This window comes from Pelophylax lessonae, assembly GCF_965119305.1.
Source record: "Pelophylax lessonae genome assembly, chromosome: 10".
NCBI classification, from domain to species: Eukaryota; Metazoa; Chordata; class Amphibia; order Anura; family Ranidae; genus Pelophylax; species Pelophylax lessonae.
This window is the reverse complement of record NC_138777.1, coordinates 21497269-21518147: the sequence shown is the minus strand read 5'-3', so window position 1 is coordinate 21518147 and position 20879 is coordinate 21497269. Positions and strand designations below refer to the sequence as shown.

Below are 20879 nucleotides of genomic sequence, written 5' to 3'. Positions count from 1 at the left end.
GGGGTTCAAGTTATTTCTCATTGTAAAAAAAAAAACTAAAAATTAAAGTTTAGGCTGGAGTTCTACATTAACCACTTTTACTGTAAAGAACCCTTGGGTAGACTGATAAAAGATTTCATTACCTGGAGGTAATGAAATGAAACAACCCTAGATATGATTGTGGTGTTGCGATCACTTTGATCATTTACATATTTGCTGTTTGGTTTTTTAATTTGTGTGTTGTCTAAAGCAGCTATTCGAAAACCTTTTTGACCCTGCAGTAACTCTTGAAAAAATGTTCAGGTCTTTCTTTTTTTTTCAATAACAGTTTTTATTGAGATTTTTTTTAAAGTTGAACAGATCCATGCACTGTGTACAAAATAGACAATTACTAATCATATCATACAAGAAAGCAATCTAGTAGACAGCATCAAAAATATGGAAAGCGGTGAAACCAGCAGGATAAAAGTAACAAGGACCTTTGTTATAGGCTATGTAAGGCAAATAATTGCAATTCACAGGGGCCCAGAGACAGCAGAACACAAGTGAACTGGATAGGAGGAGTGTCGGCAGTGCTGTATCTTGGCCTAGGCCGAGAAGGCCCAGGCCTAGGGCGGCACTTTGCAGGGGGGGCAGCAAAAAAGCTGCACACTGCATGAAAAAAAAACAGCCTCCTCCCGGCTCCCACACGGAAAGGGTCCCCGTCGGCTTGCGCTACACTTTTAGTTTAGTGCCAGTATTATGGGGCAAATTAGGCCAGAGGGCAGGGTCCAGGAGGCAAATCAGTCTGGAACCCCCATAAAGCAGTCACACTGCTACCTGCCGGAATGATAGGCTGCACTCATAGGCTACACTGGTGGCCACTGATGGGGCTGCACTGATGGCCACTGATGAGGCCAAATTGATATGCTGCACTGATGGGCAGTAATGAGGCGGCACTGATGGGAACTGATGAGGCTAAACTTATGGGAACTGATAAGGCTATGCTGATGGCTGAGGCGTACCTAGGGTCTCCAGCGCCCTTGGCGAGGAGCTGTATCGGCGCCCCCCCCCCCCCATGAAAAAGTAAAAAATGTAACTAAACAAAATGTATAAAAGGGAATTGAACGTTTCTGAGGTGTCCCTTGTTGGCCCAGTGTAGAGCTCTCTAGTGGGAAAACATTGTGTCAGGCGTGAACAACAACAAAGAGAGGGGTGACAGAGAGAGGGGGGGGGGGGGTTTGAGAGAGAGAGAGGGTTTTACAGAGAGAGAGAGAGCGAGAGAGAGGGGGGGGTGACAGAGAGAGAGAGAGAGAGGGGGGGTGACAAAGAGAGAGATAGATTGGGGGAGAGGGGGGTTGCAGAGAGAGAGATAGGGGGTGACAGAGAGAGAGAGAGAGAGAGAGAGAGAGAGAGATTGGGGGAGAGGGGGGTTGCAGAGAGAGAGATAGGGGGGTGACAGAGAGAGATGGGGGGTGACAGAGAGAAATGGGGGGTGACAGAGAGAGATGGGGGGTGACAGAGAGAGAAAGAGAGAGGCCCCCATGTGATAAAGGTATAAGAGGGCTATGGCGCTACTCTACTATGTGATAATAAGGATGAAGGAGAAGATGTATTCATGGTGTCCAATCCCAATGATGTAGTATTGGAATGGAAATATACATGTATACCCTTGTTTGTGCACAATAAATGATATATATATATATATATATATATATATATATATATATCCAACAATCAATTTTTAGGCAATATATATATAATTATATATGAAAATATATAATAAATCCAATATTAAATCAAATCAAAGACTTGACACTATAAAGTCAACTATAAAGTGTCTAAGTGCAAATATGAAAAAATATAAGAAAATAGGCAATACATATACCCATGAACTATAGTGCAAAAAAACAGGTAAAATACAAACAATTGTGCCTGCAACAAAAGTGCTACGTGCAAATAAATAAATTAAATAATTATAAATAATTACAATGTGTTACACAATGTGCCGTGTACAAGGAAAAATTGCCATCAATAAATATTATCCAAAATAAAGATGGTGATGTGTTAGTGCTACAAATAACCAATATGTTATATAAAGTGCTGTGTGCAAGGGAAAAATTCCCTCAATGGATAAAGTCCGATATTATAGTGGTGATATTTGGTGCTGTTAGAAGATATATTAAGGTGCTTGGTGCTCAATGCAGTGCTCTGCTCCCCTTATGGTATTGCACTCACCGCAATTCCTTCCCCATAAAGGGGTATCTAGACTTTTTGCAGCAAGTGGATCCCTGGAGATCCGAGGTTGGATCTGCAGGAGCTGCTTGTTTATTGAGAGTAAGAGGGGAAATATTGGTAGAGCTGGAGGAGTGCTGGGGCTGCAGCATTGTGTGTAAGAGCGGAGGAGGGCTGGGGCTGCAGCATTGTGTATAAGAGTGGAGGAGGGCTGGGGATGCTGTGAGAGGCAGTGAAACCAAGAGGACCCCATGTACACAGTCCCTGTACAGTACCTTTCAGCAGGATGACCATAGCAGGCAGGAGCCGTTCTCTTGGTCATGGAGGTGCTCTGGTCCTTTCAGCAGGTCTGTGTGGTGGAGCAGTCTCTGGCTGCCTGTGCTTCCCACCCTTATTCTCTGGTCCCCCAGTCAGCCTGGGACTGAAGTGGAGAGGAGGTTGAGGGAGTTCAGGGGCTCCAGGCTCTGGCAGGTAGCAGGGGTGCTGTGCCCGCATCTTCGAAGATCTTCTTCCACCGGCCGCCTATCGCTGCTTGCCCCGCCCTCCCTGCTCTCCTTCCCCACGTCTCAGTCTCCTGGGCTGCCCGCTCAGCCGCTCTCACTGTTTCAGCCCTGGATGGAGCTGCATGCTGCCTGGGGGTGCCGGGAGCGCAGGCTGAGCGGAGGGCACAAAAATCACTAACACTGCCAAAAGATTTTTGCGCCCCCCCCTCGGCCTGCGCCCCTGGCGGGCCCCGGTCTCGCCAACCCCTTGGTACGCCCCTGGCTGATGGGCACAGATAGACTGTGGTGTACAGGTGACAGAGCGGGTCATAAACTGGAAGGGGTGTGGCCTATACAGGAAGGGGTGGGCCATATTTAAATTAGGGGGTGCACAAACTTAGTCAGGCCTAGGCCAGCACAAAACCTAAATACACCACTGAGTGTCGGGGGCAGCATACGGAACCAATCTCCTCCATTTTCCTCCTGCAGCTACAGGAGGAATAAGGTGGACAGTGATTTCTCTACATGCTGCCCCCGCCGCCTCTCCTATCCAGGTGTACAGGGGAGTCGCACAGGCCCTGGAGCATGGGGCCCGGTTGCAATTGCAACCCCTGTAGTTACGCCCCTGACTGTGTACAAAATAGACAATTAGTAATCATATCATACAAGAAAGCAATCTAGTAGACGACATCAAAAATATGGAAAGAGGTCAAACCAGCAGGATAAAAGTAGCAACAATGACCTTTGTTATAGGCTATGAAAGGCAAATAATTGCAACTCAAAATTAACAGTGTGCAAGCATTTAGATATCAAGGAAGGCTCAATACTTTACTATCATGGTAGTCGAAATGCTTTAGTGCAAAATATCCCCAAAAAGAACCCAAAACGGACAGACTAGAGAGGAAGAATGAAAGGAAAGAATAAGGAGAAGGAATATCGCAACATCCCTAAACCTCAGTAGCACCCGACAACCAGAGTATGGCCAAAATCTGGGGAAGTCCACTCAAGGCAGGTCCTCCCTTAGGTGCCACACTTCCCAGACAAGATTATATGCCTCCAGTTTATCATTAATTCTAGCTGTCTGTTTCTCCATCAATTCTACATTTTTACATTCCTAGCATACAGAGAAGCTTAGGAAGGGGGAGTAGTTTTTTTTCCAATTAAATGCTATAAAGCATCTGGCAAAGGTTCGGGTCTATGGGATCCCTGATTAAAAAAAAAAAAAAAATCGAGGGTCAGTGGTAAAAAATGTACCTTAAGCTGGTGGTCAATGGGAAGAATGGATTAGTAATGGACAGAATGGAACCCTTACAGACAGCTAGGAAGAGTATTGATGTCATGCCACTGGCTCCTCCAAGTGGCGTTGGCCTTAGAACTATTTAGGCACCATCAGATGGAAAGTCAATCAGACACAGCCCAAGGAAACTCTGGAGGAACCTTAGAGTTCCATGGAACCCTGGTTGAGCTTGGCTGCTCTGTAGATTCTCTGTATGAACAGTAAATTCAGTAAAAATCTTTAAAAAGCTGTGAAGAATTTTTCGCGCCATTCCTGACCAGTGTATTCATGCACATGTTTTTACCTACAAACACGTAACATTATTTTCTGTAATTCCTCCTGCAGGTTAGGGGGATCTTCTGTTTTCCTGCACAGCCAGAAGTCCTGGCAAATCTGCCATCCCATAACCGAACACTACGAGAAACACAATGTAACGAAGATGAGTATTCATTCCAGGAGATATGTTGCCAGAAATGCCCAGCAGGTGAGAAGTTTATCTTAGATTTTTAATTATTTTTTTTGTCATTGTGACGTAAATTTCCATATATAAAATCTCAAAAGGTGTTTGGAAAAAAAAAAAAAAAAAATCTCAAAAGGTGACGTAAATTTCCATATATAAAATCTCAAAAGGTTTGGGCACACCTCCGATTTGTATGGGTCACACGGTCATTTCACGGGGATATGCTCTAGCTCAGTGTTTTTCAAACTTTTTTCAGTCAAGGCACCCTTTAAAATTATGAACAATCTCAAGGCACCCCATTCTAAAATGTAAAAAAGATTCTAATAGTTTTACATAAGACATTAACATCCACACACATAGGACACCCAGCGTTAGAGGTGATTTATTCTTCCAAATCCAATACACTTTTGCACACTGGTACTGACTAGTATTCCAATGTTTCTCTTCTCCCTCACTTTTTCTCCATCACTCAGCTATTGTGCCCCTTAGCACTGACAGAGAGGGGTAGGGGAGGGTCATTGGTTGTTACCATTGGTTCAAGCCAGCGGCTAGAAGATCATAATCAGTGCTTTAAGTGGGCCGGTATGCACTGGTACTCAGTACCGCCACTTCCAAATATGGCTCTTGAGCATACCGCCACCTCTCTGTGCGCCTTAGCATACCAGTACGCTCATTTTGGACATCTGCGCCCTCAATTGTCCCCCCCAAGAATATTTCCCACTCCAGAGCCAGACCAGTCACCACAAGCGAGTCCCCCTGCTCCGGAGTCCCAGGAGAGGCCAGGGGGGGTGCTCTGTGGGGACCCAGATGTGGGGTGGGGGGGGGGACAAAATTTTTAGGCTATAATAGAGTACCGGCACCTCTTTTGGGCCACTTAAAGCACTGATCGCAATGGTGAAAAACGTAAACCTTATGCTTTGGGTAACTAAAAGGAAATTTTTATGCATTTTGCCAAGGCACCCCTGAAGAGACCTCAGGGCACCCAAGGGTGTCTGGGCACCCTGGTTCAAAAAGGCCACTCTACAGCCTTCACAGAGAGGTGCAGGATCTGTAAGAAGAATTCTGTCATCCTCCCTGCTCCCGTCTGCTGAGACAGGGGGGTGGTGGGTGTGACGAGACCAATCTCGCCACTGGGCATTGGAGAAGCCTGGTTGCTCGCCTCCTGCAAGGTGACTATGGACCCTCTCATCAGCCCATGCCAAACGTAAACCCCATGGCAATTTGACTATGTTTGTGGCATCTGAGCGCTGTTTGGATATGTTGAATGCTCCGATCCAGGCTATCTGGGGATGGGTTGAATGTGGGGGTTCTGTTCAGTAGACTGGGAGTTATGCATTTTTGTGTCTTTTTGTGTTTCTTTAACCAATATGGCTAATGGAGTCTTGCCTCTATCCTGGAAGCTAAAACTTATTCCTGTAAACTGTAAGGAACAGGAAGTCAACTCCTAATATGGTCATTCCAGGAAGTTCTGAGGAGACGGACTGTCTAAGGTGGCTCCCCATTCACCTTTTGTCAGGTGTGCTAATGACCTCACCTGTTGTCTGCTAAGGGAGGTATTGACACTCAGAGTAATGTGTATTGAGGGCTCGTTAGGGAACCACTGTGCTGTGTCTGACTATAGTTTACATTGATTGCCCCCTGGGGCTTCTGTCTCCTTGCATTGGTCAAAGCTATCTGACCAATCACTACTGACTCATTTTCGAGCCCTCATTTGCAAGTCTGGAGAGGTACTGTGAAATTGACCAATGGGAAAGGGGTTGTTGGGGGAAGGATGTTCCAAATTCTGTATAAAAGTGTGCTGTGTTCTTCCAATAAATGTTGTTCCTGTTTTACCCTCAACTCGGAGCTTTGTCTCGTTCTTGGGGGGATTCACTGTATGCTGTTGGAGACTGATTGCTAGGAGTGTAAGCTGATGTATGCTTTTCCTGTTCGTCTGCTAGCAGCTATTCGTGAGGTTCCAGGTTGGAGTGCTATTTTGTATCCAGTTCGGGAGTTTGGTGTCCTGCAAGTAGCTGTGCCTGTCTCTCAGAAAGGGGCATATCGCCTAAACGGATTTTAACCCCTTGTCTGCTGAAACGGTCCGTTACAGTGGGGTCAAAGATGAGTCTCTCCTTGTCTGCACAGAGATGCACAGGATCTGTTGAAGGAGTTCTGTCCTCCTCTCTGCTGAGGCACGGTAGGGGCGGACACGGGGACGGTGCCCCAACTGCAGGAAAGGTACAAGGGCCACATGAAATGGCTTAGAGCAGGGGTCTTCAAACTATGACCCTCCAGTTGTTCAGGAACTACAATTCCCATCATGCCTAGTCACGTGTCTGTGAATGTCAGAGTTTTACAATGCCTCATGGGATGTGTAGTTCTGCAACAGCTGGAGCGCCGTAGTTTGAGGACCCCTGGCTTAGAGGGCCGGATTCGGCCCGCGGGCTTTGTGTTTGACACGTGTGCTCTATAGAAAAGCTAATAAGATTAATTATGTTTTAAATCCTGAAATAAATAAATTTACATATCATGTTATGGAATGTATAATGTGATAAATCCTTCCTATACTAGGTACATACGTCACTGATCACTGCACTGAGAACCACCAACGCGGATCATGTCAGCCTTGTTCTGCCGGAGAAGATTATTTGGCTAGTCCCAGTGGATTTGAGTCATGCTTGACCTGTCTGGTTTGTAGATCAGGTGAGTGCAGCAGCCGAGGTTTCCTGTGCAGATCATAGATCATTCCTACCAGGAGGACAACCTACTCAATGACTTTTGTGTTGCAGATCAAGTCCAGGTATATGCGTGTACTCCGAAAAGTGACACAGTCTGCCAATGCAAACCCGGGACGTACTGCATCCCAGGAGACGTATGTGAAATCTGCAATAGGTGTTTAAGGTAACTTATTATACTGTTTAGGGTTTAAGGGGAAAAGGTTTATTTCCCCATGCAGTGGGGCTGTGCCCTCACTTCATGGGTTAACTCCAGGGGTGCAAGAAAAGGCTATACTTACCTAATCCTTCAATTCTCTGAAAACCAGTGCTCCCCCACATCCAGCAGTGGACTGTTCCTGCTGTCCTCATGTCCAGAGGCGGTCTATGGGCGTGATGATGTCAGGAACAGTCTATTCACAAGACCGCTAGCATGCGGGGGGGGGCAGGAGAGGTGGGGACCAGTCTTGTGCTTGGACGATTGGCGGATTAGGTAAGTATATCTCCACTCTCCTCACCCCTAGATAAAAATGAGCAGATAACCCATGAATTGCCTTCTTTAACTACTTCAGCCCCAGAAGGTTTTACCCCCTTAATGACCAGGCCATTTTTTTGCGATTTGGCACTGCGTTACTTTAACTGACAATTGTCGTGTGACTCTGTATCCAAATTTCTTCCCACAAATAGAGCTTTCTTTTGGTGGCTTTGTGTAACTAAAAGGCTTCTATACAATTTTGGGGCAATTTTTAGGCCTTTTGCCAAGGCACCCCTCAAAAAAACCTCAATGCACCCTGGTTGAAAAAGGCTGCTGTAGAGAAGGGCCTTTGCCACTGGAAGCAGCGGTCTCTCTGCAAAGGTCCCAAACCGCCCTCCTGCTGAGTCAAGACTGAGGTTTTCCAATTAGCAAAGCTCATGATACCTGCTGATTGTCCCGCAATATGAAAATTGTTATCTTCTTTAGATGTGGTAAAGGAAAGCGCGTTAAAGAGGAATGCACTGCCACAAGGAATACCGTATGTGAAGATATTCCAATACCACAACCTACCTCAAACCCTACCTCAAACACAACCAGCTCGTACCTCCTGCCAAAAGGTATGTATCCTATAAATGATACATTTATAATTTATATAAATAACTACCAGACAACCCACTACTGCATGCCAGGATCAGGGTCTGGTCTGGATTTCGGGAGGGACTCTATGCCATTTTTTTCCTTGAATTTTTTAATCGCTGGGAGGCGGCAATTGTAACCGCGAGTCATTCTAAATGCGTTTTTTTTTTTTTTTTAGAAATGCCATTTTTGCTGCAGCATGTTTAATGCATGATAAAGATGCGCCACTTTACAGGCACATTAAGGGGACCCCCCCCCCAGGCACGATATTTATTATTTATAGGATTTTTTTTTTCTTTTTTAGCCGACACTTTTTTTTTCAGCTTTCAGCGGGGAAAACCATTGACAGCTGATGACTCATCATTTGTTAAGGAGGCCGCGGCCGGCTTTTTGGCTCCTTAACAACCAGTTTATACTGCACCCTGATTAGGCAAAGCTTTGCCCAATCAGGGCACAGCATTGCCGGGTGTTCATCTGGGTGAACACCCTGCAAATTTGGCCGTTCAGGCGAACGGTCGAACAGGCAAATGTTCGGCCCAAACTCATTGCTCAGGCCAAACCGTTCGCCCATCGCTACTGAGGATCAGCTGTGGGTATAGGATTGTGTCAATGGGGGTTTTCAATATCTTTTTCTTATTGATTGAACTAGATGGATTAGTTTCTTTTTTTCAACCTCACAAACTATGTAACTATGTAAATTAGTAATAGAGTTATTGTCATGTTAACCATGGCATGGTAAAACTGCCAAATATTGCCTGGGCATCTAGGCTTCAATAACCCCAGATCAATAAAAGGTTAAATAATCCCTAATATATATTTTCTTTAAGGCAAGACGTTTTCAATAAAAAATAAAAAACCAAAAAACAAGATAGTTATAAATTTGCTATGTTAGGTCAAAAGGTTTCTTACGAAGCATTTGGTTTGTGTTCTATATTTTTATTCATTTATCTTACAGATTACCCCAATTTTCCAAGAACCTTTGGTAAAAGTGTATTTCTTTTTTTTTTTTTGCCCCAGTCAATTGTCCTTGATATTTATTTGCTATAAAATCAGGAGAAATGTATTGTGTTTATGAGGATTAAATATGTATCTGTTGCTACAGTGATCTCACTAATATATTTTACTTTGATGTTTTTTTTTTAGATCTAACGATTGTCCGTTCAACCTCTAAAACAGGTAAGATGACTGGTTGGTAAAGCACTTTATGCCATCAGCAGGCACCTCCTAAATGTGGGATGCCCTGCTATGCAATTATTGACCAGCTTCCATGCCCTCAGCTCCCAACTTAGTCAGCCCTTTCCCGTCTCCTGTACCTCACCATTGGACCCAAAACCTCCCTGACGGTCTGATTATGTCAGTATTTATGAATGTCAAAGCGGTACATTGTTTTGGAAATCTGTTGTTTTATATCGTAGGCCTGTAATTCTTAGGAATAAAACAGTAAAAGTGAATAAAAATTATTAATAAATTAATAAATTATTAATAAAAATAATATTAATAAAAATAAAAGGAATAAAACAGTAAAAGTGAATAAAAATTAATAATAAATTAATAAATTATTAATAGAAAAATTATTAATAAAAATAAAAGGAAAAAAACAGTAAAAGTGAATAAAATTATTAATACATTAATAAATTAATAGGTTAATAAATTATTAATAAAAAAATATTAACAAAAATAAAAGGAATAAAACAGTAAAAGTGAACAAAAATTATTAATAAATTACTAAATTATTAATAAAAAGATTATTAATAAAAATAAAAGGAATAAAACAGTAAAAGTGAATAAAATTATTAATAAATTAATAGGTTAGTAAATTATTAATAAAAAAATTTTATAAAATTAATAAAACAGTAAAAGTGAACAAAAATTATTAATTAATTAATAAATTATTAATAAAAAATTATTAATAAAAATAAAAGGAATAAAACAGTAAAAGTGAATAAAATTATTAATACATTAATAAATTATTAGGTTAATAAATTATTAATAAAAAAAATATTAATAAAAATAAAAGGAATAAAACAGTAAAAGTGAATAAAATTATTAATAAATTAATTGGTTAATCAATTATTAATAAAAAAAAATAATAATAAAAATAAAAGGAATAAAACAGTAAACGTGCAGGTAGGACACTGGACAAAGCACTGGGGACAAAACTGAGGTGAAATGATTTGATACAGTAATGTAATCCTAACAGATTATAATGTATCATGTTATGTTTTGTGTACTTTTTTTAATTTCCCACCCGGTTCTGCCCCCCTGCGTCGCGGCGCTCACAGGGAAGGGAACCCGGAAGACGGATGTCGGTGTTCTATCAGAATACCACTACCTATCAGATTCTGCAACCGGAAGTGACGTTCAGTATGAAAACCTTACTGCGCATGCGCCATGCGTTCCAACATGGCCGTTAAGTGACAGAACACGAAGCAGCTGTGGACATCTTCTTACATCCACGCAAGTCTTGAATTTTAGATTTATTTTTAGCAGTAAACCTACCTTATAGACTGAATAACAGTATTACATTTCTATTATTATTGTATTCTAGTAAGTATAGTATAGTAAGTATAGCGAGAAACCTGCAGGTAGAAAGTGGCGACGGCCATCTTGGTACACCCCACACTGCTCAGCGACAAATTGATTATATAGTGAAATAGACTGGCAGTGAAATAGTCTATTTTAGTATATAAGGTGAGTTTACTGCAAAAATAAGTCTGAAATTCAACACTTGTGTGGGTGTAAGAAGATGTCCGCCGCTGCTTCGTGTTCTGTCACATTAGGAAACCTATTGGAACGCAAAGCGGCCATGTTGGAAAGCATGACGCATGTGCAGTAAGTTTTCTCGTCCGAACATCACTTCCGGTAACAGAATCTGATAGGTAGCGCTATTCTGATCCCTGGCATCAGCCGGAGGATACTGGGGGACAAGGTAAGTGTCACTACAGGGTAATCCTGAGTGTGGCTCAGGGTTACCACTTTTGGTACTGAAAATTAACCCTGAGCCACACTCGGGATTAGCGCCAGGGAGGTTAAAGTGATGAACAGTTTCACTGGCCAATAATGAGGTACAAAATGTTCTGGTCTTGTGGCAAAAGGAGTTGGTCATAATTTGCATTTCAAGTACACCAAATTCCTTGGCTTCTGGGGTACACAGTGTAAACAAAAAAATAATATTGGAAATCCTGCTATGGCATGCCATTGCTCCTTAATTTTGCTTATACAGTAAAACCTTGGATTGCGAGCATTATACGTTCTGGAAGCATGCTTGTAATCCAAAGCACTCTTATATCAAAGTGAATTCCCCCATAAGAAATAATGGAAACTCAGATAATTTGTTCCACAACCATTTATTCATAAATTCTTCAGTTTATGGTCCATATAAAAATATTATAGCAATGTGATAGGTTGTGTAACCTTAAAATGTCCATCCACAAATGGCACCTCCACAAGGGGATTAGAAGCAAAATCCAGCAGGAGCTACAGAGTATAAAAGAAAAGAGAGGCGCCTCTAAGTGTAGCAATATGGTTACATTTAATCACTTGCCGACCGCTTACTTTATATATATATATATATATACAGTGGCAGATTGGTTTCTACAGGCAAAACCACGTATCAGTATGTTGGTCGCCTGGTGGCAGCTAGGGGGCGAGCCTGCCCCCGATCGTCAGCGGGGAAGCCGATGCATGGGGCAGGCGGCTCCGTTTGCCGCCTGACACCCGCGATCGTTCCCCGCTAAGAGAGAAGGACAGTTGGCTGTTGTAAACACAGCTGACCGTTCTTCTCCCTGGAATGATCACAGAGCACCTGTGATCCTTCTATATAGGATCACAGGTCTCTATGGTCATCTCAGAAGCCACGCCCCCCACAGTTAGAATCACTCCCCTAGGGTCACATTTAACCCCTTCATCACCTATACTGTTAACCCCTTCCCTGCCAGCGTCATTATTACAGTAACAGTGCATATTTTTAGCACTGATTACTGTAGTAATGTCACTGGTACCCCCAAAAGTGTCAAAAATGTCAGTTAGGGGTCCGATCTGTCTGCCGCAATGTCGCAGTCCCGCAAAAAATCGCAGATCGCTGCCATTACTAGTTAAAAAAACAAACAATAAAAATGACATAAATCTTTCCCATAATTAGTAGATGTGATAAATTTTGCACAAACCAATCAAAATACGCTTATTGCGATTTATTTACCAAAAATATGTAGCAGAAAACAAATTGGCCTAAAATGTTAAAAATTTCTGATTTTTAATTTTTTTTGTGTGAATGTTATATAGCAGAATGTGAAAAATATTGTTTTTTGTTTTTTTTTTCAAAATTGTTGCACTTTTTTTGTTTAAAGCGCAAAAAATAAAAATCGCACAGGTGATCAAATACCACCAAAAGAAAGCTCTGTTTGTGGGAAAAAAAGGACATCAATTTTATTTGGGTACAGTGTTGCACGACCACGCAATTGTCAGTTAAAATAACTCAATGCCAAATCGCAAAATAGGGCCTGGTCATTAACCTTCCTAGCGGTATTCCCGAGTGTGACTCGGGGTTAGATTTTAGAGCCAAAAGCGGTAACCCCGAGCCACACTCGGGGTACTGCTAGGAAGATCGCTGGATCCTGGTAGAGGTTTTACTTACCTTTTCTCCGGGATCCAGCGAAGAATGCGGGCGGAATGCGGCGGCGGAGCTTCCTCCCGATCGTCTGCGAGCCACGGCTTCCGTTTCCGGCGACGTGACGTTCGCGGGGGGGTGGAACCGGCGGCAAATTCAAATGTGAAACACACCAAACACACTGATACTATTCAAAATAAAATAAAATCACATTACATTGCCCCCAGTGCCCTTTCCTGCAGTTTTACTGTACTTTTTATGTATATATATACAGTGGGTACGGAAAGTATTCAGACCCCCTTAAATTTTTCACTTTTTGTTATATTGCAGCCATTTGCTAAAATCATTTAAGTTCATTCTTCTTCCTCATGAATGTACACATAGCACCCCATACTGACAGAAAAACACAGATTTGTTGACATTGTTGCAGATTTATTAAAAGAAAAACTGAAATATCACATGGTCCTATGTGTCCATGGTCCATCGCTTGTATATCAAGTCAAAATTTATTAAAAAAATTAGCTTGTCTTGCAAAACACTTTCAAACCAAGTTACTCGCAAGCCAAGGTTTTACTGTATCTCTCCTTTTATTGGTACCAATATTATAGTTTAACCTCCATATTATTATTTTTTAGATGTCTCTAAACCCATTGACTCAACACCTGTAAAAGGTATGATAATTTGACAGAGAATTAAGACTATATAAAAAAAAGTAACAATATAATATTCTTCTTCCTAAATCATTATATTAGTTCATGATTAAACTGACCATTGAAGCTAAGAAAGTCTCCCGGTAGACCTGTAAGTGGGTTTCGGTAACCCGAGACTGGAAAATTTTAGAAAATTTTTATCTTCGTTCATGGATTTCTCAATAATAAAAAATCAGCTTCCTGCACTGATGCAATGGGAACTCACCATCACAAAATAATGGATAATGAACCATTTGTGCTATTTGCATTTTTTGGAAAGCGTTGGAGCCCTCTCCAAACAAGCAGATAGGGAAGGGCACCAAGTCTAAAAACACAGCACCAGATCTTCACCAGAGCACCCAGAAAGGGGTGATGGACTTTACTGAAGGATATATTAGTTTGCGTCCTTCGGGCCACACCAGTGTATATATATATATATGGCAACTGACCATGGGTTAGCACCACATGGGTTAGCATTTAACAGGCAGATTTAGAAACAGGGACAGGCAAAGGATCAGAGTGGGTCGACCCCCCCTCCCACTCTCTCATTCCTCCTCCTGACCCCCATTCCAAGCTGAAGCCCTGCTCCAGATACTCTCCACTTACCGGCTGACCTGGCCAGCAGGGGGAGGTTGGAAAGAGCTGGGACAGCTCGGTTGGGGCTTTGCCGGGGCAGATGAGTCTCCAGTGGGGCATGGAACCGGCCTCTGCTCAGACACAGTTTATACCATCCATGCTGTGGGGAGGCCTGCGCTTTGTCATTGTCTTAAAACCCGCTCTCAGTAGGTCAGCGGTGGGGGCTTTTAACTTCTCTTCACCAGGAATCCTTTAGGCATGTCTGTGGCAGAAACAGTGCAGCCTTTTTATGGGGCTTTAGAGCGGCCCAGGGGGCAGTTTCCCCCCTGCCCCCCTGGCCCAGTCCTCCCCTGACGGCTACCTATCAGATTCTGCAACCGAAAAGTGAAGTTCGGACAAGACCAACTTACTGTGCATGCGCCATGCGTTCCAACATGGCCGCTATGCATTCCAGTAGATTTCCTAATGTGACAGAACACGAAGCAGAGGTGGACATCTTCTTACTTCCACAATTTTAGATTTATTTTAACAGTAAACTCACCTTATATACTGAATAACAGTATTACATTTCTATTATTATTGTAATATAGTAAATATAGCGAGAAACCTGCAAGTAGAAGGTGGCGGCGGCCATCTTGCTACACCCCGCACTGCTCAGCAACAAACTGATTATATAGTGAAATAGACTATTTCACTCGGTCGCAGTGAAATTCTGTATTTCAGTCTATAAGGTGAGTTTACTGCTAAAATAAATGCATAATTCAAGACTTGCGTGGGTGTAAGAAGATGTCCGTCGCTGCTTCGTGTTCTGTCACATTAGGAAACCTATTGGAACTGGCATAGCGGCCATGTTGGGACGCATGGCTCATGTGCAGTAAGTTGGTCTAGTCCAAATGTCACTTCTGGTTGCAGAATCTGATAGGTAGCGCTATTCTGATAGAACATGGGCAGTAAACAAGTATAAAAAAATAAAATACAAGCCAAATTTGGTAACCATAGATGTAAGAATGCAGGAACTGACTTTGGGCTAGGAAGTAAACCTATTGCTCAGGCAATGGGTGTTGGCATGAGCACAACTAAATAGTTGACTCACAGGCTGGGTGGTCTGTGTAGCTGCTATATCAGTCAGCTAATGGAAACCAGAGATTCCCTTACTTCCCTGTCAGGACCATGGATCACCTGCTGGTGGCACTGTGGTTCCCTGGTCAGAGGATTGTAATTCCAGTGTCCACCAGTGGGTGTCTCTTTGCAGCCAGCATCAGCTGGAAACTGATTACTGGTATCTGCTGGCTGGACCCACTGCTGGACATTGGAATTACAGCCCTCCATCCAGGGAACCACAGTCCCACCAGCAGGTGATCCAGGTTCTGACACTCCCAGTCCCATGGATCAGAGCAGGCCGCAGTACAAGGTAAGAGAGATTACATTATGATAGGACTAAATAGAGTTACAGATCAGCTTTGCTGCTGATCTGTGACCCTTACGCTGATCATCTTCTGTACTAACTGTACTGTTAAAGTATTAGTAAACCCAGGAGCCTGCATTCACTATATCTGGTCTCCCACAGTACACGGAAATGCAATTATTTTAGTAAATATAAAATACCTTTTCTCATCAGCAGTATATAGCAGTCTTGTGACTTCTATCAGTGTCTGTTTAAAGCTTGTAGAAGGAGTTTTCATTCTCCTCTGACTGTCCTATAAGGGTGCAGGACCCCTGACCCTCTGTCTGGAAAGTGCTGATTGGCCTTATGCTAATCACATGCACCCTCCCCAAAAAGAAAAAAAAAAACCCTCTAGCAATACACACCAAACTGAGCATGTGCAGAGTGCCTCCAAGGCTCTGTACTATCAGCAGATGGATTTAGGACAGTAATAGAAGGGGCGGATTGGAGAAGACAGGATCAAACAGCCTTTTTACATAATGTGGAGAATAACCCCTTAGGTCCCACAGTGAGTATAACAAGCATGCTTTACTGCATTTTTTTTTTTCCAATTCAAATTTTTATTGATCATCCAGAATACAAAAAAAAAAGATTGGCTCACATAACCATCGTATAAAATCACATTACAATTCCCCCGCACCCCCCCCCCCCCCCGTTCCTTACATCCTTCCTCGGTCACTCTTCAAGTTCCTTTTAATTATGTATATTTGGTGGTTTTCCTGTATTCTACCCACTTTCTCCAGACAGTTCTAAATTTTCCCATTTCATCTTTATCTTGATGGTATAATTCTTCATTTTGATAAATATTTATATATAATACAGATTAATTTTACTGTTATGGGTTTAGTTACCCCTAGGAGCCTACAGCACGCAAATATGCGGCCTCTTGGTGGGTGGGTCCTGAGCGGCCGCATATTTGCATGCAATATTGCAAAACAAGCTGCACCCTGCACGCTCCCAGCACCGGCGGCTAACGGAAAGCTCCCAATTACTGCTTGCTCACGGTTGTCACATGATCATAAACCCCGCTTCCCAGCACCTAAAGCCCCTTAAAGGGCCGGGACTCGGGAGGTGCTGGCGCCAAAGGATTAATTATATTTACTGGACAGAATTGCTAAAAAAAAAAACAGTATGTGAGAGTGTCAGGTGCTGGTCCTGCATATCAACTGCTCCCTGATGACAAGCAAGCAATAAGAGCAGGTTCACACTGCCACGACTTGTCAGGTGACTTGGTAGCGCTCCATTCTGTGCAATGGAACTGTTCTAATCAGAGTGACTCAAGTCGCTCCAACTTAGAAAAAGGTTCCTGCACTACTTTGGGGCAAAGTAGGAGCGACTTGCATTGACTTCTATTAGAGAAGTCGTTTGCAAGTTGTGATTAAAGACGTGCTGCACGGGCGGCTTCAAAGTCGGGGCGAATTTAAGTCGCCCCTGTGTGAACCGGGTCTAAAAGTAAGGCCCCTTTCACACATGCGGACCGTTCAGCTCTGCCTGTCAGGTTTTTTTTGGCGGATCTGAACGGTCACCCCATGCATGTCTATGGGGCATCGGATGTCAGCGGAGACATGTCCGCTGACATCCAATCCATCAAATCTGGACAGATGGAAACCCTATTTTCCATCCATCCAGCGGATCGGATGGGATCAGATAAGAAGGGACCGACGGTCCGTTCCCATCCGATTCCCCCCTAGAGATGTATGGGGACCTGACAGCTGTGTCTCCACACACAGCGGGGAGACACAGCTGTCATCCTCCTGCCCAGCTGGCGATCGGCGGATCGATCCCCCGCTGAGATAAACGGAGTCCGCCGATGGACTCCATGTGTGAAAGAGCCCTTAGAGTGTTAGCTTGCTATGAATTGGGCTGATTGGCTCATAATTCTAATAGGAAGTGTTTCAGTTAGGCTGGAGTGTAATGTATTGTTGCAGTTTGATAACTCCGGAGGTCCTCTAGCATACTGACATGTCTGTATTACTTTTTAGATGTCCCAAAGGATCCCGATCCCAAAAATGAAAAGGGTAAGACACTGAGACACAGAATTCACATTGTGAAAAAAGTTTATTTACAGGATTGTATTCTTCGCAAACAAATAAAATGAAGAGTGCAGTACATGAGTGCAGATAGGCAACAGAGGTTTGTGCTCAGTGTAGCCTTTCTAAGATAAATAAGACATCACATCTATGCATGTCAGGAAAGTACACAAAATCATGGCTAGGGCAGACCTTTGACTTGAATGGGCTGCCCTACATGAGATGCATGCACCTACATACATACGCCTGGATGTGAACCAAGGCGAATGTACAGGGAGGGAAAAAAGTATTTGATCCCCTGCTAAATTTGTAGGTTTGCCCACTGACAAAGGAGAAAAAATATCCAGAAAAACGCATTTTAAAAAAAGTTATAAATTGTTTTTCATTTTAATAAATGAAAAAAGTATTTGAGTCCCTATCAATCAGCAAGATTTCTGGCTCCCAGGTGTCTTCTATACAGGTAACGAGCTGAGATTAGGAGAACTCTCTTTAGGGCAGTGCTCCTAATCTCAGCTTGTTACCTGTATAAAAAGACACCTGTTCACAGAAGCAATCAATGAATCAGATTCCAATCTCTCCACCATGGCCAAGACCAAAGAGCTGTCCAAGGATCTCAGAGACAAGATTGTAGTCCTTCACAAAGCTGGAATGAGCTACAAGACCATCGCCAAGCAGCTTGGTGAGAGGGTTACAACAGTTAGTGCGATTATTCGCCAATGGAAGAAACACAAAATAACTGTAAATCTCCCTCGGACTGGGGCTCCATGCAAGATCTCACCTTATGGAGTTTCAGCGATCATGAGAACGGTGAGGAATCAGCCCAGAATTATACGGGAGAATCTTGTCAATGATTTCTTGGCAGCTGGGACCATAGTCACCAAATAAGAATTGGTAACACACTACGCTGTGAAGGACTGAAATTCTGCAGCGCCCGCAAGGTCCCCCTGCTCAAGACAGTGCATGTACAGGTCCATTTGAAGTTTGCTAATGAACATGATTCTGAAAAAAAAAAACTGGATGAAAGTGTTGTGGTCAGATGAGACCAAAATCAAGCTCTCTGGCATCAACTCAACCTGCCGTGTTTGGAAGAGGAGAAATGCTGTCTATGACCCCAAGAACACCATCCCACAGGGGTTGCAGGGGTTGCAATTACAACCGGGCCCCATGCTCTAGGGGGCCTGTGCGACTCCCCTGTACACCTGGAAAGGAGGGGCGTTGGGGGCAGCATGTAGAGAAATCACTGTCCTCCTTTTTCCTCCTGTAGCTGCAGGAGGAAAATGGAGGAGATTTGTTCCCCTGTATGCCCCCCCCCCCCCACTCCTCCTATCCAGTTCACTTGTGTTCTGCTGTCTCTGGGCTCCTGTGTACTCCTCTGGTTCCCCCACCCCTCACTGTGCTGCTGGCTCCCTCCCTCCCCTCTCCTGCCGGCTGCTGCAGGGGATGTGTCACAATAGAGAACCAGGAAGGGGTCGGTAAATATGTAATTTACCAGCTCCTTCCTTTTCTGAATGGACAGAGTCATAGTCAGTGACATTGTAAAAAAATTTAATAAAATGATAAAAAATAATACAATTAAAATACCAAAAAAATAAAAATTACTGACACCAGTGGGGGAACTTCCAGGATAGCAAAGGTCACACTTGCGACCGGCCCTGGCATTCCACCACCGTGGGGAGGCCCCAAGATAGCAGGATGGGGGCCCACTGCAGAACTTGTGAAAGGGTCCTGCTGCGGGACCGTAATAAAGGGCCCCGCAACGACATTAAAGGACCCCTGGATCAGTGGGAGGAGCCCCAGACTTGAAGAGAAGGGCCCCGGCCAGGGGTCCGGGGTGGCCCTTCATGGTTTCTTGCACCTTGGCCCTGAAGGTTCTAGTTATGCCTCTGGCCTCCTACCTACCTCTACAGTCACCTTTGGCTGCCAGTTTGCTATTCTTGCATCCGGCTCTATTGATCTTCTTCCAACAGCCAGGCAAGTTATTCCTAAAGTGTGTGCTGCTCCTATCTGTTAGCCAAAACATAAAGGTAGCAGGGGCATGCACAGCAGAACCCCTAAAACCACCAAGTGTCAAACACATCCTACTCAGTACACTGAAATGGGTGCCTTAGGCCCCTTTCACACTTGTGCGACTTGTCCTGCTACTTGGGACTGCAAAGTCGCATGACAAGTTGTACCCCATGATTTCCAATGAGTACCGTTCATATCTGTGTGACTTCAAAGTAGTCCCTGCACTACATTGGTCAGACTTTGATGCGACTTGAGGTCTATACACCTCAAGACTACACAGGTATTTCTTCAAGTCGCGCGACTTTCAGGTCCTACAAGTGTGAAAGGACCCTTAGCAAAATATCCCTCCTGAACCTTTGTGGCACTTTGGTATCCTCTTCTGTAGTTCTAGCTATGACCCCAGCCTTATGTTTCCCACCATTTTTTTCTCTTCCTCTTGTCCTGGTTTGTTCCTTTGTTAGCACAACCAACCTCCTAATAACAGCCCTCCTACAGCGTGTCCATTTTACAGTTCTGCCTAAACATCTCCTGCACTGAACATAGGGGTTGATTTACTAAAGGCAAATACACTACGCATTTTGCAAGGGAATTTGCTCCAGAGCTTAGTAAATAAGGTGAAGCTTTACTTTGGGAAAAATACCCAATCCCATGCAAGGAAAAAAAAAAAAAAAAAACATAATTTTTGCTTACATGTGATTGATGATGCAGATCAGCAGAGTTTCCCCTTATTTACTAAGCTCTGGAGCAAATTTCCTTGCAGAGTGCAACTGTACTTGCAAAGTGCGCAGTCTATTTGCCTTTAGTAAATCAACCCCATAATCTGCTTACTTTCCAAACTCTTGCTTGACTTCATACTTCTGTTTACCAACCTATCAGTGGCGGCTGGTGCTCCATGGGCCGGGGGGGCTGGCAGACCGACCGCACCATACCCCGCCCCCCCCCGGACCACACCTGGCTGCACACCATACCCCCCCCCCCACAGGGAGACAGGAGAGGACAGCGAGGACAGACATGGGACATGCGGCAGCCTCGGCTTCTTCCCCGTCTTCTGCGTCTCCTCCCTCCACCTCCATGCCCAATAGCATGGCTTCTCCTTTCGGCCAATCGGGAAACGGGTCTCAAAACCCGCTTCCTGATTGGCCAGGAGGAAGATCCGTGTGACAATAGTGAATTTTCATTCGCTATTGTCACACAACTGGGTGGGCTTGGGGCACACTGCTTTTTTTAAGCCTGTGAGAGCATCTGGCTCTAACCACATGGCTAAAAAAATCCCCATTGAACTCCATGCGTCCGGCGCCCCGCATGTAGATTA

General features: G+C 43.7%; 1 protein-coding gene across 1 annotated transcript in view; it reads left to right on the top strand.

Annotated features, from left to right (window-relative positions):
- Positions 1-20879, top strand: part of LOC309565582 (uncharacterized protein) — a gene marked incomplete at both ends in the record, with an annotated part of 129887 nt that overhangs the window by 13433 nt on the left and 95575 nt on the right. The window contains 5 exons of the mRNA XM_082270536.1: positions 4297-4435; positions 6962-7093; positions 7180-7291; positions 8066-8196; positions 9359-9391. Coding sequence (XP_082126662.1) covers positions 4297-4435; positions 6962-7093; positions 7180-7291; positions 8066-8196; positions 9359-9391 — 547 coding nt within the window. The remainder of the gene's footprint in view (positions 1-4296; positions 4436-6961; positions 7094-7179; positions 7292-8065; positions 8197-9358; positions 9392-20879) is intronic.